The sequence below is a fragment of the Apteryx rowi genome, unplaced genomic scaffold (assembly GCF_003343035.1).
Source record: "Apteryx rowi isolate R43461 unplaced genomic scaffold, aptRow1 scaffold_156, whole genome shotgun sequence".
Lineage (NCBI taxonomy): Eukaryota > Metazoa > Chordata > Aves > Apterygiformes > Apterygidae > Apteryx > Apteryx rowi.
In genome coordinates this window covers 200,333-218,272 of record NW_020447819.1, presented here as the reverse complement: position 1 = coordinate 218,272, position 17,940 = coordinate 200,333, and the positions used below count along the sequence as shown (strand labels likewise).

Below are 17,940 nucleotides of genomic sequence, written 5' to 3'. Positions count from 1 at the left end.
TACTTTCAACATTAACTGCAGCCAGTGCAAGCTAATAAAATACTGTCTCAACATTAATCAGTCTAGTAAATAATTCCTTCCACACTTTTGTTAAGGGGTGTTTGGCAAATGAGTTAATAAATAGAAGGGATGGAAACTTCACACTTACAATGATTTAACAGTTTGATTTCATTTTGTCTCTAAAATAAAGCTATAGAGCCCCCATAGAAAGGCAAGGCAGACGGGTGTGGGAGGAGGTGGAGGATGGGAAGCACGAGTGAGCAAGTTGGGGAAGCCTTAGTTAGGCAACCTGAAAGAAGTATTTCACACTCCTTAAAGGTAAAGAAAGAATTTTGTTTCGTAAATCACAAGAAACAGGTCAAACTGAAAACTCCTGCTAATTTCTAGCCATTACATAAAACTAACTTAACATTACATAAAACTTGACATAAAGCTAAGAAATTAAAACACATGAAATGTTGAGGCTTTAGATCTTAGGGACTGTTAAATAGTTGGCTGTTAGCATGTTGCCTTGCCGTGCATATGAATCTTGGCAGAGCACCAGCACGGCACACACCCTATAATCTCCTGATTCCTAAATATATCTCCATTTTCTTAGGTCCTTCTACCTCTTGCACTCCCTCAGCTTTTTTCCTTTTTTCAAGTATGTGCTCAGTTTCAGACACACATGCATAATCAAAACAGGAGGAAGTAATATTTATCTCAAATCTTGTTTCCTGCCCAATCAAAGCTCACCTTCCCCCATGGCATCGCACTTGGGGGGGGAGGGGGGACAATATTTTGCCAATTGTTATGAGGAATAAATACGAAACTCAGTTTTGGACAAATGACCCTGACCTTTTCAATCCCCCCTGCCACTTCCCAAACTCCTGCATTACCTTGTTGTAATTGCTTGTACAGATCATAAAATTGGTAATGTCTTGAGACACTGGGAATGCAGGAGAAGGCATTTTATATTTACAGTCTTTGGAGTGGGAGTAGAGGGGGTGCAAAAAGCTTAAGCTCAAAATTAAACTCACCTGAAGGCATTTTAAAAAGTAAAAATAGTATTTTAATAGTTCTCTTAAGTATTAGGGAAAAAAACCTGTAATTGCAATTCAAACACATGCTCTTGCAAGCAAGGGTTCTGATATGGAAAATTATTTCAGTTTCTCAAATCCTTGTACTGTTTCCTCTCATCCAGATTGTTTGTACTCAAACCAAATTTAGTACTACCTATAGCTGGTGTTGAAGTTTCTGTAGAAGAAAAAAAAAGAACCTCTCTCAATGGTTCTTGGCGTGGGACTGGACCGCTCATGACTTTGCATCTAGGAGAACTTCTACGAGTGTTAGGGCTGAAAGTCTTGTTAGTTGAAAGCTTGTTGTTCCAAGGAGACTTGCTAACCTGCAAAGATTTAAAAAAATTCTGTCCGTGGGACTTGTTTGATCATAGTTTCATGACTTTCCATTACAAAGTGTCTTCTCAGAACAGGAATTGCAGTAACAAGGGAAGAATAAGATGAAGCAAATATGTGTTTAATACTTATTTATTAGTGTGTATTAGTAGAATTTGTCTAAAATGTAAAATGAAGACAGTACCGGGATAAATATGAGTATATTTTTAGTAAGAGAAATAGAGGTCCTGAGCCTGTGTTGTAATCTATAGGTGGACTGTTTCACCCATGAGGTGGCTAGTGCTGTGAGTTAAGTCTGTTGTGTGGAAAAGCTGGGAGCACCCCTCTGGCCCTCTATTCCTGGGACCCCAATCTGAACGCATGCCGTCCCCCCACGCTTTACCCCTCCTAACCCAGCACTCACCCCTCCTCCCTGTTTGAAATGTGGCAAGTAAGCAAAAGAGATTTCAATTGCTCCTTTTAAAAATAGGGTGTTTTTTTACTGTTTTTCTATTTCATTATTTGGTGGCCCAGTGGCATTTTCTTAATGTCTTACAGTTCATCCTTGAGCCTTGCGAGTTGATCGGTGTAGTAAAAGGCTGTCATCCGTGACTCCTGTAAATGAAGATTAGGAGTACCTCTGTTAACATTGGTTACTCTCCTGAAAAATTAATTAGAAAAATGAAGGTCAAAATGTATATGTAAACAAATTTCCATTCTGTTTCATTGTGATTGATAGGTCAAACTAGTCTGTTAGAAGATGCCAGGTATTATAGAATAGCTGTTTTCTTGTTATGGTTCTTCAGTTTTGATTCGTATAATCACAAGGTGTCATAAAATTTTTATGGCTTCTGGTTACTTCATTGTAGTTATTACCAGTCTTTCCAAATCCTTAAAAATCAACTTAAATATTCATTTAAAAATCCATGCTAGATCATTTTTCGATGATGTTTTTACAATTTTTTCTGAGGAATGTGCTGTCTTCTATTTTGCATTGTAGTTTCATTGTTGAACTGCAAGTGTGAAGGAGAAAAGTCAAGGGAACTGTTCCTAAGACTTGATAGGAACTTTTTGCTGGGGACTGTTTGCAAAAAAACATTTTCAACTCTTGTAAGTTAATCTACAGCCATTCACCGTTTTATAAATAATGAAGAATGTCCCTGTCAAAAGCCAAAGTAAATAAAAATGTGGCAAAGGTTCTGTTATGTCCCATATATGTTGCCTTCAAGCTAGTAGAAGTACAAAATTTTCTCTGTGCAGAGATCAGCAAAAATGAACTGTCAGATTATTTCCTGTGGCACAGTGCTGTCAGTAGTATTAGTCCTTGTTTTGCACATCATGGTAATCTTTCTTTTTTGTATGCAACAATAAGAAAATTTTCTTTTACTAACAGAAAACAATTTCTTGGAAGCACAGAATATTTTTTAAAAATCATGTCCAAGACTTCCGAACAAAGAATAAATCTTGTCCACGTGTTGCCAAGTATAAAAAATCATGGAGAGTTGAAGGGAAGGGAAAGAAAGGAAAGGCAACATTTTTAGGGGTAATAATGAACTTACGCTATGCTTTTTAGTCCTTAATGAGGCATTAAAATTTTGCATGTGGAATTTCTGGATCTGAACATGTAGAATAGAGTTTTGTGTGGTATAACCTTTTTATTAAATGTGTCCTTTAGAAATAAGCAGGTACGTTTTAGTAAAAGGGAGGAGCCAATGCTAAGGGAAGAAGGCAAAGCTAACCCTCTAAATTCAGTCCTGAAACTTGGAGAGTAACAGTGCAAATCCCGCCTTGAAAGTTTTTTTTTCCCCCCCTTGAATTTGATTTTTCTAGTATTAGCTTTTTTGTCAAATCTTTTGCATTTATTAGTAAATATCCACATTTAAAGAGACTGACAATAGCAAAGCAAGACTGTATGTGAAGTCTAGTATCTAATCCTAGACTGTTTTGCACTTTTAATTTTAATGATGTGAGCGGTTCTACTAAAATTCAAACAATTCACATTGGTAGGAAAACCAGCTACTTATTTGGTGCTAGTCCTGAGACTTGCAAACAATGAGAAGGCTTAAACAAGGCTCTTCCTTGTGCCCCAGGTTAATCGCTGCTGTTCTGAGGATGGCTCTCTTTTCATTTGGGATCTTTGCCGAATTGCCCTTCCCAGGGCAGGGCTTGTGCCTCAGCCTGCTCAAACGTGATCACTGCGTCAGACCGCGGAGACCGTGCTGGAGCTTGCTAAGCCCACGGGCATCCAGCTGTGAGGGGCGGCTTTCAGTGGCGGATGAACGCCAGTCCTCTGAGGCAGGAGCTGTAAGGGCCAGGCCAAAATCTAGCGAGGCCGACATTTAGCTACCTTCAGAAAGTCTGGATGATATTTTAGTTCTCAAGATCATCTGGGGAGTGGGGAAGGGGTGCTTACTGGCATGTTTAATTAATGGTAGATTCTCACACTTGACTAAAGAGCCTAAGCTAAAAACTCAGTTTTTATTGAAAGAGGAGTTTCACGGAGAATATGTGGCATGCCATCCAGCTGACAAATGAGATGTGACTAGTGGGAAGAGAACATCTCCCACCATGAATTACTTCTTATTTTCAAGTAGCTTGGGGAAAAAGCTATTCTTCATTGACAAGCAATTTGCTTTGTGCTTATATGCATTGATGCCTTTCATATTTTTGGAATGCAACCTAGTAAGATGCAGGATGGACATAGGTCCTGGAAGTCTTCAAAGAACAACCTTTTATTTTCCTTTCCAAGAAGAGAAATTTCTGAGGGTTAAGTTTGGGGTACTACAGACTGGTAAGTTTATATGGGGCAAATTAGTGGAAGCTATAATAAAAATATAATTAGATACAATACTTTGGTTAAATATGATATTTTGCAGAAGAGCCAATAGGGCTTCTGCAAAGGGAAGCCACACTTCAGAAACCTCTTGGACCAACTGACAACTTTGTAGGAGAAATATCCACCAAAAGCTGTTGAATACAGAGACATGATCTCAGTTTAGAAAGTCCCTGAGCAGCAAATTGCTGAAAAATATCCTGGTAAAATTTCACTACAGGCCTGCTCTGTTTTTACTCTCTTTCCCAAGCATCTGTTGTTGACTGCTGTCAGGGACGGAGTGCTGGACTGGACTTTTTGAGCCTGCTCAGAATAGCCTTTCTTGTATTCTTCTGCTACACTAATAAGTACTCTTTGTTCCTCTGGTATCAGAAGACCAATCGCAAATGAGATTTTGCTGTGCTTGTTCATGATCTGTGTGTCAGCTCTTTTCTTTTTCTGTTTTCCTCCTATGTCCATATGTGGGTGCGTCTGCACAGCTTAGCAGCTCTCAGTCCTTGTGAGTAGCTGCTTATACAGAGAATCATGTTTGGGGATGACTGTTGCACTCTGACCTTTCTTTCAAAAACTTAGTTCACCCTTGCTTGGTAATCATTATTGATAGAAGATCAAGAACTCACCTACTATGACTACAGTAATGTCCTCTCATCAAATATTAGTATGTTTAACTAAATATAATTCGCTCTGCTCAAACCTAATATGGAAATAAACCATCAAAAGAGTGTTTCAACTTTTGCTCTGCCTATTTCATGCTGTCATAACCAATAGCAATGATTTTTATGTATATAATTAATAATAAATGTTTTCTTTCCTAGGTGTGCCTTGCAATAGCTCATTATTCTCAGCCAACAGATCTCCAGCTCCTCTTTGCATTTGAATATGTTGGGGAGATGTATCATAATCCAGGTAAGCATGAAAATATATTTTTTTCCCATTTTGTAATATGTAATTTTAGCGAGACTTCTAGTCGGAAACAATGGCAAAAAGCATTTGAGGCTTTCTCCAGGGTTAATTAAATTGGCTTGTCCTGCACCAACTTCTTATTTTTGGATGTAAGTCAATCATTGGGATAGACGTTAACTATCAAAATCAAAAGAAATGTCTTTCCTGTCTGAAACAAAACAAAACTGCCAATGTCAGTATGAATACTCATTTCTCAATTCACGCTTCAATCCTCCTATTGTATGTCTTTATTGGTACTCTAGGTACCTAGCTAATCTCCCATCAGGCAGGTTTGTTCACCTGCCCTTCTGTTGGGAATAAGTTTCTCTTCTGGTGGTATTGCAGGAGGATTTGTGCAACTTGGGACTCCATACCTTCTTTCCTAGAGGCTTACTAGGCAGTTCTTCCCACTCAAAACCTCCACCACCCCTGCTGAGTTGGAGCACACCCTCTCTGCTCAAGGCCAATCTCCAACTGAACCCTGTCAGTTAGGTAAGCCTGAAAAAGATGCCTTTGGATCGTGATTTCTAGTGTAATGCTGTGAGGTCACTGCTTAGTGCTGCCCGGCCAATACACAGCTCAAAACCAGCAGTTCTAGCGTAACAAGCCTCCCAGGACAGAAAGTGCCACAGAGGTGCTCAAATACTTACTCAGCAGCTGGCATTAGAAACCATTGATCTGCCTGTTACAAAACTTGAATGTTGTGGAACTTGAGTTCAGGGCTTCAAATTGGCCCAAAACTGTATACTTCCGTGCGGGTGCCTACATGACTGCTCTAAATATGCAGAAGAAATGTGTACATAATTATGTTGTGCACATAATTACACATACAATTTCTCACCTGGTAAAACTTGGGCAGTTATTAAGGTCCATGTATTTTTTCTTTAGCTTTTTAAAGTATTAAGGAGGAAGCCAATTTGCAGACATTGAAGTGTTAAAGTAGAGAGTAAGCAAAATGTTCGTTTGTCACAAAGTTGCCCTTACTCTGTCCTTAAAATACCATTTGCTATATGGAAAAAAATTTAGTAGAAGAGTTGCATAAGGTGGGTAAAAAATGATCCTTTGCGGCAGCAGACCAGGAACGGCAAAAGCTATTTGTACTGCTGTGCTGCTGTTGTTGGAGGAAGGAGCTTGAACTACTTTTTTTTTTTTTTTTTTTTAATTAACTGAAAAGTCTCCACACAGTAAAGCGAACTCTGATGTTTGTGGCGTAGATCTCTGGCTTTGCTTTTACAATTCCAGTACTGTGGTTTACAGCTCTCTTTCCCTGCTAGCCCTGAAAGAGTAAAAGCTGAAATATTGTCTTTGTGCTTCTTGGGGACCATAAAGAGCCTGCGTTGCTCTTGTATATATGTACATCATTTTTCCCCAGTATATAGTTCATAATTGTGTTTCCTGCTATTAAATAGTAAAAGTGTAATGATATATATTTCTCCATTAATGATAATATTTCTCCGTTCACTGTGTTTGAACAACTACTTCATTCTGATTTTAATGTAGTTTTCTTCTGAAAAACATAAAAAGTAGTCTGAGTACCAGTGGAAGAATGAAACTGATAGATACAGAAAGTATAAACAGAAAGGAAACATAATCACGAAGAGGCCAGGAGAGCCATAAGCCTGTGCTCTGCTTCGCTTGAGCAGGCACTTACGGCTTTACAGACGCCCGCTAAAGCTAGGAGCTTTCATGGGGCAGATAGAAGGGGTGGGTCTCAGTTTGTTTAACTTTCAACTAAAAATGTATTCCCAAGTATCAAAAAATGTAATCTCCTTTGACACAGTTGACTGCCTCCTTGGAACCTAAAGAATGATCAGCAAAAGGCATCTTCTGCGTTAGTAACAGGGTATCTTCTTGATCTCTAGGCACAAAATGGAAGGGCATTTTTTGTCATACATTAGGAAGTATGCCTTTTCAAACAGTTTTGATTTATTTTATTTGCTATCAATGCAACAGTTTGTTCCTTTTACATTTTCTGAATGTAATAACGCTTCTAAATAGCAATTTCTAGGAAAAAGCTGTTGAAATTATATAATATTTATTCTATTTGCTTCATAAGGTAGTTCAGTTAGGTAGTAGTGTATAATGGATAAATATTTTTAAAACATGGATAACTTTGGCATGTTGAAGAGAGAAATCCTGTGACTAAAGACATTTGTTCCTGATTGTGATTATGGTTTGTTTTCTGCCAAGCAACACAATATATCAGCTTTACATTTCTTCTCTGTTGAAACAGCAGGAAAAATACATTTGCATTTTTATGTATTGCCAGGCTGTCATTAAATCACTGATCTGGTTTAGTATAAAAATAGGTAATGTCAATCCTGATGCTAATTTCTCACTTTTATAATTAGGAAGGAAATTTTCAATTTTTTTCTTTCCTCTGCTTTCCTCCTCTGCTTTCCTCCTCTGCTTTCCTCCTCTGCTTTCCTCCTCTGCTTTCCTCCTCTGCTTTCCTCCTCTGCTTTCCTCCTCTGCTTTCCTTTTCCTCCTTTTTCTCTTTTCTTTTAATATGCATTGATAAATTTTCTTTTCCTAGCAAAGAAGGTGAACAGAATAGACCCAGGAGGTGGTGGCAGCAGCAGCAGCAGCAGCAGTGCCAGTGGTCAGCAGACACCTTTGTTTGAAACTTACTCTGATTGGGATAGAGAAATCAAAAGGACAGGTGCATCAGAGTGGAGAGTATGTTCAGTGAATGAAGGCTATATGATATCTACCTGGTAAGTTTTTCTTATAATGCAAGCAAGCATGGAGAAAAAACAAGGCAATCATGCTGTCTTTTCCTGTCTCCCAGCATGTGCCTATCTCCTCTACCAAAACCTCCATCCTACCTACCGGTGCACTTCACCTCCTAAGCATGCCGCTCTGCGGAGAGGCCCTCAGTTGAAAAATCCTGCAGGTGTTGTCATTATAAGAAATGTAGTATTTTGGGAACATTTATAATCTGGCATCTGCTGCTATCATGCCTCTGTGCTTCCCTCTGAGACATGCAGGTTTCTAAACAAATACATCTGAGCTGCACCAATAATGACAAAAAAAATGCTGCAGATGTATAGAACAATGCATTAGGGGCTGGTGCATTATTAACAGAGTTGGAAAACCAGCAGTGCAACAAGAGAAAAGCTGTTACAGTCCTTAGGGAAAAAGTAACCTTTTGTATCATGTTTTTTCCCCAAGCCTTCCAGAATACTTTGTGGTCCCATCTTCCTTAGCAGATCAAGACCTTAAGCTATACTCTTACTCTTTTATTGGGAGACGAATGCCGGTAAGTGTAATCTTTATTCTGTTACTCTTCATGGTCATCATACAATATTATCTTAAAGATGTATGTGCAAATTAACATAGTTTCGCGCAGCATTAAAAAAAAACATTTCCCATGGAACAACGCTAAACTGTTTTTTGTTGTTTGTTCCTTTTGTTTTTTTCCCACATAAGTTATGGTCCTGGAATCACCCTAATGGGAGTGCTCTTGTAAGAATGGCCAACATTAAAGATGTATTGCAACAAAGAAGGATTGATCAAAGGTAAACAATCGGATAAAGTTGTCCTCTAACAGGACACATAGTATAAAGCAAGTGGTGATTGTGTGTAACACACAGCATAATTCATAATTGAGATCATACTTGTTTATTAATGTTCCAGTGTGATAGCTTTTGAGAAACAAAAGCCCTGAATACAGCTCTGGCACAATTTCTATTCAAGGTCCATTTCAGTTGGAATAATGACTATTTTTTCAAGTTTTAAAGGTTGTACATGTACAACATGCTGATGTTTCAGAAAGACAGTATTTCTTGATAAATACTTAGTTTAGGACTAAACTTATCTTTTGCATTGATATTATTATAACATAAATTTTGTTGGTGGAGAATTTCTTAACCTGCTTCAGCAAGACACAGTAAGAATTATTTATTTGTGTCAATGTAGAAATACAGTTTTATAGATTTAGTGCCACAAGGCATACAGTATTTCTGTGAAATACTTTGTATTCCCTGTCCTTGATGGAAGATGAAGGCATTTAGAGCCTAGTGTAAGTAGTTTACTAGCTTGATATTTCTTTGCTCAATTTATTGGGAGACTTTTTGAAGATCTTGTATTGCATTTGTTAGGCTGGAGCTGAGTCTTATTTGAATCTCTGTCAGATTTACTGGTTTGTATGCTTCATACGTGTTCTGTTTATTTAGCATAGATAACCTTTCTAAAAACTGTGGAAAATTAAAAATTGAATAATGATGAGTTATTTAATCTATAACTTGTTTCAATGATCCAGCCTTTGCATTTTTCTTTTTTATAATTAGCAAATGTCAAAAATATTTGAGCCAGTAGCTTTGTAGCAGGAGCAGTATATTTCCTAAATACAACTAGGACATGTTTTTTTTAATGACAAGCATGTTTTTGGTTGTTTGCCGTTGTAGATTTTGGAATATTTCTTAAAAGACTCTTTCTCCTCTCTCCAATAATAAACTAACAGTTTCTTTTTTTTTTTTTGTTATTATTAGGATTTGTAATGCAATAACTCGAAGCCATCCCCAGAGAAGTGATGTTTACAAGTCTGATTTGGACAAGTATCTCCCCAGCATCCAGGAAATCCAGGCTGCACATATCAAACTCAAACAGCTGTGTGTTAATGGTAGGCTGCACTGTAGTTCTTTCACAGTGGTTATTTTCTTGAAATACAGCAATTCTAACAGATCTCGTTAACCAGAATAGTTATCTGAAATTATTCTGCAATGTTACTACTTTCCTTGTTGCAGAGCCTTTTGAAGAAACAGAAGAGAAGTGGCTGTCCTCACTGGAAAATACTCGTTGGTTAGAGTATATCAGGTTGGTACCATTACTAAAATGATGGGATGTGTTAATCTTTCACCAGTGTTAATTAAGCAGTAAATCAATTAAAGAATTCTCTATTTTAATAAATACAGATATCCCTAATTTTTTTTTATATACAGAGTGAACCTATGGTATTAATTGTTGTATCACTTTCTTCTCTTGCCTAGATCATTTCTTAAGCATTCTGCTGAGCTTGTGTATATGATGGAATGTAAGCATGTTTCCGTAGTTCTGCAAGGTAATATAACCATGTAGCATGCCATAACTCTTAGCATTAGTGTGATAAAGTAGTTAAAAGACATTTAGATAAAATAAATTGTAACCTTTATACATAAAACCCATCATTTCTAAATATTTCAGGCATCTGAGGATCTAGAAAGGAAGCATATTTTATTATGTATCTGAACTGCAGCATAGTCCATAGCATCAAGGGAGTATTTGAGTCTTTCCACTATATCATTATCAGAGAAAAAATGAAATCAAAACTATAGGGTGAACTATTACATTGTGTTAATTGGGCTAATATTCCCTGCATAAGCAATATCAGTTTTTTTCAGAGGTTGCATATACAAAAGCATTTCACTAACATTGGCCGCTGTTGTGTATGTGCAAAGATATTTCAGAACAGAAGGACTTTGGAAAACTTGTTGTTATATAAATCAGAAATTTTGTAAATTCTGTAATTTTTACAAGAGCTGTTCAGCTGATATATGACACTATGCCCATATAATGGACTCTTAAAATTGCTTCAGTGTTGTGATAGATGAACGATGTGCCTTCTCTGAGCATTATTTACAGAAAGAGTCCAAAAAATGTTAGCCTGAAGTATTTTATTGTTCCAAGGGTGGAAAATATGTTGAAACTTTCTAGCAACATGAACACCCTTCTTTTCAGCACATCTTGCTGTAAATGCCATGGTTTTGGGTGGGTATTTGATTCTTGATAAAGGCACTGCTCTGCTGGATACTGCAGGAATCTTTACTATAATATGAGTCTCAGGAAAATAAAGCTGGTTTTTTTTTTTTCTCTCTCTTTTTTTGAAACTGGGAGAACAGTAACAACAATGAAAAGCATGCTTTAAAAGAATTAGAGAAAAACACTAAACCTAGTTGCTGCTTTTTTGCTCTTTGAGATATAATTCTGTGTATGTATATATATTTCATACATTCTCTGTTATTCACAGAGGAAGAGGGACGAGACCTGAGCTGTCTTTCTGCTTCTCTCATTCAAGTCATGCTGGATCCCTATTTTCGAACAATTGTTGGATTTCAAAGCTTAATACAGAAGGAATGGGTCATGGCAGGATATCAGTTTTTAGATAGGTGTAACCACTTAAAGAGATCTGACAAAGAGGTAAAATGAATTGTACTTGTATGTGATAACAATAGGCAATTAATATCAACCCGAACACTTAGTCACACAGAAATGTAAGCTAAAAGGTGTTTTTCATACTTTCCAAATTCATGAAGCTGCTGTCAGAAAAAATGAGTTTTTGTCCAAAATAGAGTTCTCTTTATCCTCTGTAGCCGTTTGAGAATCAGCGAAACACTAGGTGAAATCAAATGTTGCTGGATTTTTATGTTGCTACAGTTTTATACATGAAAGTGTCCCACGGTTACAAATGCTAACACAGCCCATATTTTAGGCTAAAAGGGGTTCAGGAGTGTGTTGGGGTGTGTGTGTGTGTTTTGTTTGTTTGTTTTACCAAGGGCATCTCTTTTCTGTTCACCAACGTTTTTGGGAATGCCAAGTCATACCAATATGCTGAGCTTTTCAAAGCAGTGATCTGGTAGAGAAGCACTGGAGCTTTATGAATACTGATGCACAACTGCCAAGCAGATTAATAGAGGGTAGCACAGTGCTTGATGTTCAGTATTTCCAGTTAATCTTATGGTTACTAGAAACAAAGAGGACCCTAAGTTAGCAGCCTTTTCCAGGGACAATGCCCAAGAGAAACAGAAGAACGGTGCCCTCAGAGAGTGGAGCAAGCAGATAAACTGATGACCCTGTGAGCGCTAGGCAGACAAAATAAGTGAAGGGGTAAAAGGACCTGAAATACCAAGGGGGGGAATAATGAGATAGCAGGCAACTTGACCCTAGGAAAGGACATATAGAAGGGTAAAACTGGGAAGAGGAAAATATTTTTAAAGCTTTGTATAAATGGTGGTTTATACTTTTGCCATTCATGGGCCAGTGCAGAAATAGCTTGAACATGTAGTGAGAAGTTAATGTGGCTGAATCACAAGCTCTCAAGTCATTTCAAACAAGAAGGAAGTGTATAGATTATAAAAATAAGGCCAAGTAGTAAGGAAGGCTCATTTAAGGACTGGAAATGATTGGAAATGATGAAGGACCTACAAGATGACACAAAGCACATTGTAGCTACATAACTAAGAGAGACCAGGAAAAAAGTGATTGGCTTCTCAAAGGGAAAGCTGTGGAAGGGTAATGCTGAGCAAGTCAGTTGACACAATCACTCATGAAAGTGGCTGAACAGAAATACTAGGTATTTCAGTTGCATGAAATCATGAAAAATATAATACTCTGCTTCAAATTGTTTACACTGTTAAGGGGCATAACAGAGGTGTAGCTAAATACCCTAATGAGAGCATTGACTGCAAATAAATAGGTATGTCTTGGGAAAAGCTGATGTAAATCTAATAACTCTGTTTCTTTTCCAAGTCTCCTTTGTTCCTGATGTTTCTTGACTGTGTTTGGCAGCTGCTAGAACAATACCCAGCAGCCTTTGAGTTTTCTGAAATGTACTTGACCATATTGTACGACAGTGCACGTATCTCATTGTTTGGCACTTTCCTTTTCAATTGTCCGCATCAACGAGTAAAGGAAAGCACAGTGAGTATGAAGCGTTACACCTACTTTTCAAATAAGTGACTTAAGTCTTCCGTTCTGAAAATAACATCATCTAAGCTAAATGGCATTCCTTAGTATTTCAAAATGTCACACACTGTTCAGGGCAAAATATTCAACTCCCCAGATGAATGTGATCAGAATGTCCCTTTCAAGTGATCTTTGCATAGACAGTAACTAAATGTTTATGAAGAAAGTCTTTTAATTTTATTTTTTATTTTTTCCTAGAAAAGCATTGTTATTTTACATGATTAGTGGTACTCCTTTAGGAAACAGATTTATATTTTTGGAATTGGTAAAGTAGAATGACAGGCAATAAGTAGAATTTCAGGTTTCAGGCAAACTTTGAAATCTCTTCATATGACATAATTGTTTACATAGTTGATTAAATTAATTCATTAAATACCTAGTGGCAGGTTAGTTGAATGTTTACAGTAATAATGCACAATGAATGCTTATATAAAGATATTTAGAAAACCAGTCAGATGTTTTTGAAAACTGTAGTTTGCTGGAATTCTGTGTAGAAAACACGATGGCCGTTAAAAGTAAATTTTAATGAGTTTTGTTAAACAGCTTCCCTTTAAAGTTGTAGGTAGTAGCTGCCTTACAAAGAAATAGAGTATTGAGAGATCATTAGTGTATTCTCAAAATAACACTTTTGTGTTTTTAAGACTAAACAAATAAGTAATTTAATATAATTGAAAGTCATTTCTGCTAAGTAAGCATTAGTCCTGCCTCTGTGTTGCACAAAGAAAAAGCAGAGTACAGCCCTATTCTCCAGCAGTCGACCATCTTGTTCTGTTGCTTTAATCTGCAGCTGCCTCTAAATTATATTCCTGCTCTTTTTCACCCAATAATTATGCAGTTTTGTATTTCAGATTTGTGAATAAGCTTATTTTATTTAATTTTTAATATGCATAAATGTTACTTCTTGCAGGAATTTGCCATAAGCAAAAACATCCAACTGGGTGATGAGAAAGGCCTCAGATTTCCTTGTGTTTGGGACTGGTCTCTTCAGTTTACAAGCAGGGATCGCTTGCTCTTTCACAACCCTTTGTATATTGGAAAGAGCGCACCGTGTGTACAGAACGGAGCCGTGAAAAGTTTTAAACGCTCCAAGGTAACGATGGTGCTGTCTGTCCGTGAATGGACCGTTTCTGTGCTTAGCTGTAAAATGTTATGCTCAACAGTTTGCAACTATGTAGTGCTTTACAACCTCATTGTAGCAATAAGCGTTACCTCTTTTAGCTTAAAAAATGTCCACAAAAATGAATTTCTATGGAAGTAAAGATCTCAGTTGTGGAACGCAAGGCTATTGCTACGTTCCAGGACATTCTCTGATATGACTGGGCTCACTGCCAATAATTACATTACTTCACTTATAGAAAAGTGATGACATTCCTTTTTTGCTGAGGGTTGTCAGTTTTTTTACTGAATACTGATTGAGTCAATCATTCATTGTTTTTGAAAGTTAGAAAACATATGTGTTTATTTTTAAATGCCAAGAGTGGTCCCAGTGTTTGCCCTGTGAGCCATGCAGTGGTGACTCATAAGCTCAGAAGTGTTTAGAGGTCACTTCATTTATCTGGATGATGCATCTCAGGGAACTCTGAAGTTGTAAATGAGCATAAAGCTGGAAAATTAACAGTATTTATCTTCTGCAGAAAAACTATAGCTCAACCTTGAGAGGTGTCCCCCCAGCATTAAAGAATGGAATCATCAGTGAGCAAGAGTTCTTTCCGAGAAGAAACTCTTTGATACTAAAACTGAAACCAGACTTCTTACAGCAAACAGAGAGTCAGAGTAACAGCATGGAACAGTACTTTAGAGACTGGTTTGCGAAGCCTGTTGATCTGCATGGCGTAATTCTACCCCATCTCTCTGGAACACAAATAAAACTGTGGAAACTGTGCTACTTCCGCTGGGTTCCTGAGGCCCAAATTAATCATGGTGGCTTCATCACTGCTTTCCATAAAGTCTCTTTGCTGGCTGATGAAGTAGACATGTTAAACAGGAATCTTCGACAATACAAAAGCAACTCTTCTTTGCAAGGTAACTGCTCGGAACTGGATCACAGCAGGATGTACTTCAGAGCAAATGGTTTGAATGACACTTCTGGGGCCCCAGACTTTCTCTCCTCCTCATTCCCGTTTTCTCCTATAGGGAACCTATGCAGACGGAGCATTCTGGGAACGCCTTTAAGCAAATTTTTAAGTGGTGCCAAAATCTGGCTATCCACTGAGACACTTGCAAATGAAGACTAAGATGATGTGAGGCTTTAAAGGTTTGGGGAGAATATAGCAGATCATTTTGTCTTTTCTAAGTTAACACTGCTAAATGCGGCATTGGAAGCTGTAATAATTTTATATACGAATATTACGTAAGTTTTGCACAAATATTTAAAAGCAAAGCGAATCATGCTTCAAATCGCACAATTTTGTCTTTGGTAGTTCTCATCTACATGTCTTGTCTGGTTTCTGATCCCTAAATCTTTTTATATATTCTCAGTTTGGCTCATTATATGAGATGGAGCATTTCATTTGCTAATTGAAAGAAAAGCTTGGTGTGGTCATTAGAGAGGATTGTGTTTGAAATAACTGTTTTCTCAGATTGTGACTGAAATGAATCTTGTGTCAAATCAAAGTAGAATTAGGTGTAGCGGACACAAATTGACAGCAGAAATCTGGGAACTATTTTATCAGGTTTTCTTTTCAGGAAGGAAGAGTACATATATGCGTACGTACATACTAATTTTCTGTGACTTGATCACCCTACAAACATGTTAATGCAGTGTGTGCATCCATAGGGTTTTTTTTGTTCCCTTTCTCTCCTCAGATGTATTCACTAGCAATTAGTCAGATTCATGCTCTTTGTCAGGAGCTTGCCTTTAGGTCATAGGAATCAACTTCAGGACAATGCACTGTTAACCTTAAAACATTTACTGTAGATAATGGTATTATAGTAGCCTTAGAAGTGCCTTTAATTGAGAAGAAACAGTAGCAAGAACACTCTAATGCAGCTGAAAAAAAAAAACAACCAACTTTTAAAAATAGATTGTTACAGTAAGGTCTTGTTCCACCCTCATCTCCCCCTCCACATTTCTGAAAATAACAGAAGGCCAGCTCAGGAGAGACCAGGTTTTGCTTTCTAAGATTAAGCTTGTTTGTAAGTCTCATGAGTGCCTCACTTTTTTATTTAAGCACCTCGAATACCCAGCGTTATATCCCTGTACAGATCCTGATTCCCCTGACCCTCTCCTCATCCTAGAGTAGGATGAAGTCACTTTTGGCAGAATTCGTGCTTGAGCCCTGCTGGGTTCCAGAAAGGAGGCCAGGCTCTGAGTGGTCAGATCCATGAGGCGTGCTGGTAGCAGTGTGCTGGTGTCACGACTGGAAGAGTTGTTGTTAGTGGTGCCTTCTTTTTACATACTAGCTAGCCAATACGGACAGTGCAATAGCACTGCCTGAGGGAATTAAATCCAGCAGCCTCCCTCTGCCTCATGCAACAGCCTCCCCACTACTGTAAAACCTTTCAGTGATACCTCTCGTGGGGGAGCTGTGCCCGAAAAAGCCTCAGGTTTCATAGGGAGAAAAACGAGAGAGATAGAGAAGCGTGCTGGGAGGGAGAAAAAAAAAAAAGTACATTGCTCTCATAGACTAAGGCATGGGTGAATGACAGGAGGATGCCTCTCTGTCCAGTACTTCCTCTTAACGGTGAGTCCGTATTGTATATTATCCGATTTCTGCATAAAACACAAAAGCTATGGAACTGAACCAACACTAGGCCTCTGTTCAGGGTTTGACTTGCAAGTTAAGGCACCTAATGCCTTTTACAATAGACTAGGAGCCACTCTTAGTTATTAGGAAAAACTGTATAATGATAACATGCAGTATATGAGAGTTTAAAAAAAAAGGGGGTGGGGGAGCAAGAATGTGGAGATGCTTGTGTGCAAAAGCAAGCTGATCTTCAGCACAGCCTATATCACAATAATATGGTTTTTGGATGTCTAAGACTGCAAAACTGTTTATTATACAGAATATGCATCTGGAGTGGCCTTATAGGTGCAACCTTTGTGCTAGAAAAGTCCAGTGCGTACAGGAGCCTGTTTTCCGCAGGCTGAAAATTACCTAAACTAACGACACAGCTGCTGGGGGCACTGGGCATGCTGCTTTCTCGCACTGTGTTTGGTTTGGTGGGGGTAAGTGGGCAGTTTTGTTTTGAAGGTGAGCTGGTGTGAGAGGGGGGGAAAAAAAAAAAAAAGACAACTCCTCTTTTTAACTAAGCAAACCCCCCGAAACCTGTTTTTATGCAAAGAAGCTGAGTGAGTGGTGAGTGAGTGAGTGTGTGTGCGCGCATGTGCATGTTATGAGATTTAGCCAGATTGTTTCTGGTCAACTGTTTGTGAGGAGAAAAGGTGTATCCACCTCAATTGCCTAATTATGCTGCAAGACTGTCTGAGCACGTTACATGGGCCACAAACTGTTGTTGTTTATTTACAAGCTTGCTGGAGCCGCCATCTAACTTGTTCAATTCATTATTCAAATGTTTTAGTTTGCGTTTGTGGTGGTTTTTAACTTGCTAACTGCTTCCCCTGGCCTGATACTTGACATAAAAGACCTCAACCTGTGTGCTTATTGTCTTTTGGTACCTATTTTTTTTTCCTTTTTAAATTACATTTAAAACTATAGTCTTTTTTTTTTTTTTCCCCTTCCTTAAAGGAATAACTTTTTTGGTTTAAAGGTACCAAAAAAATGTGTAAATAAATTGCTCCACCCAGTTAGGCAGCTGGTGGAATTAAAAAAAAAAAAAAAAATTAATGCTTAGGCTAGTACCCTTTTGGGGGAAAAAAGGGTACTATATTTAAACAGGATTATCTTTTATAAGGAGTTTTCAGAAATTTTTACATTTCAGTTCTAAGATGTGTATAGATGCTGCAGATGGTCTTTGTATTTTATATATATTATATGGGGGGGGATCGAGGGGGAAGAGCAGAGAAATACTATGGCTTTAAAATAAACAAAAACCTGTCTAAATATCTGTTTGCCAAACAGACTTAAAAATTTCCAGTTCAGAAATGGGAGTTGGACAAGCAAAGGCTGA

The 17,940-nt window shown here is 37.9% G+C and overlaps 1 protein-coding gene across 2 annotated transcripts in view; it reads left to right on the top strand.

Annotated features, from left to right (window-relative positions):
* Positions 1-17,100, top strand: part of MTMR10 (myotubularin related protein 10) — a 39,877-nt gene extending 22,777 nt beyond the window's left edge. The window contains exons 2-13 of one of the 2 annotated variants that reach the window (XM_026059380.1): positions 5,022-5,112; positions 5,535-5,640; positions 7,685-7,865; positions 8,323-8,410; positions 8,581-8,669; positions 9,642-9,772; positions 9,897-9,966; positions 10,140-10,210; positions 11,156-11,325; positions 12,655-12,825; positions 13,778-13,960; positions 14,505-17,100. In XM_026059380.1, the coding sequence (XP_025915165.1) occupies positions 5,086-5,112; positions 5,535-5,640; positions 7,685-7,865; positions 8,323-8,410; positions 8,581-8,669; positions 9,642-9,772; positions 9,897-9,966; positions 10,140-10,210; positions 11,156-11,325; positions 12,655-12,825; positions 13,778-13,960; positions 14,505-15,104 (1,887 nt within the window). In that variant the 5' untranslated portion in view covers positions 5,022-5,085 and the 3' untranslated portion in view covers positions 15,105-17,100. The remainder of the gene's footprint in view (positions 1-5,021; positions 5,113-5,534; positions 5,641-7,684; positions 7,866-8,322; positions 8,411-8,580; positions 8,670-9,641; positions 9,773-9,896; positions 9,967-10,139; positions 10,211-11,155; positions 11,326-12,654; positions 12,826-13,777; positions 13,961-14,504) is intronic. The other variant, XM_026059379.1, reaches the window with a different exon arrangement.
* The last annotated feature ends 840 nt before the right edge of the window (positions 17,101-17,940 follow it).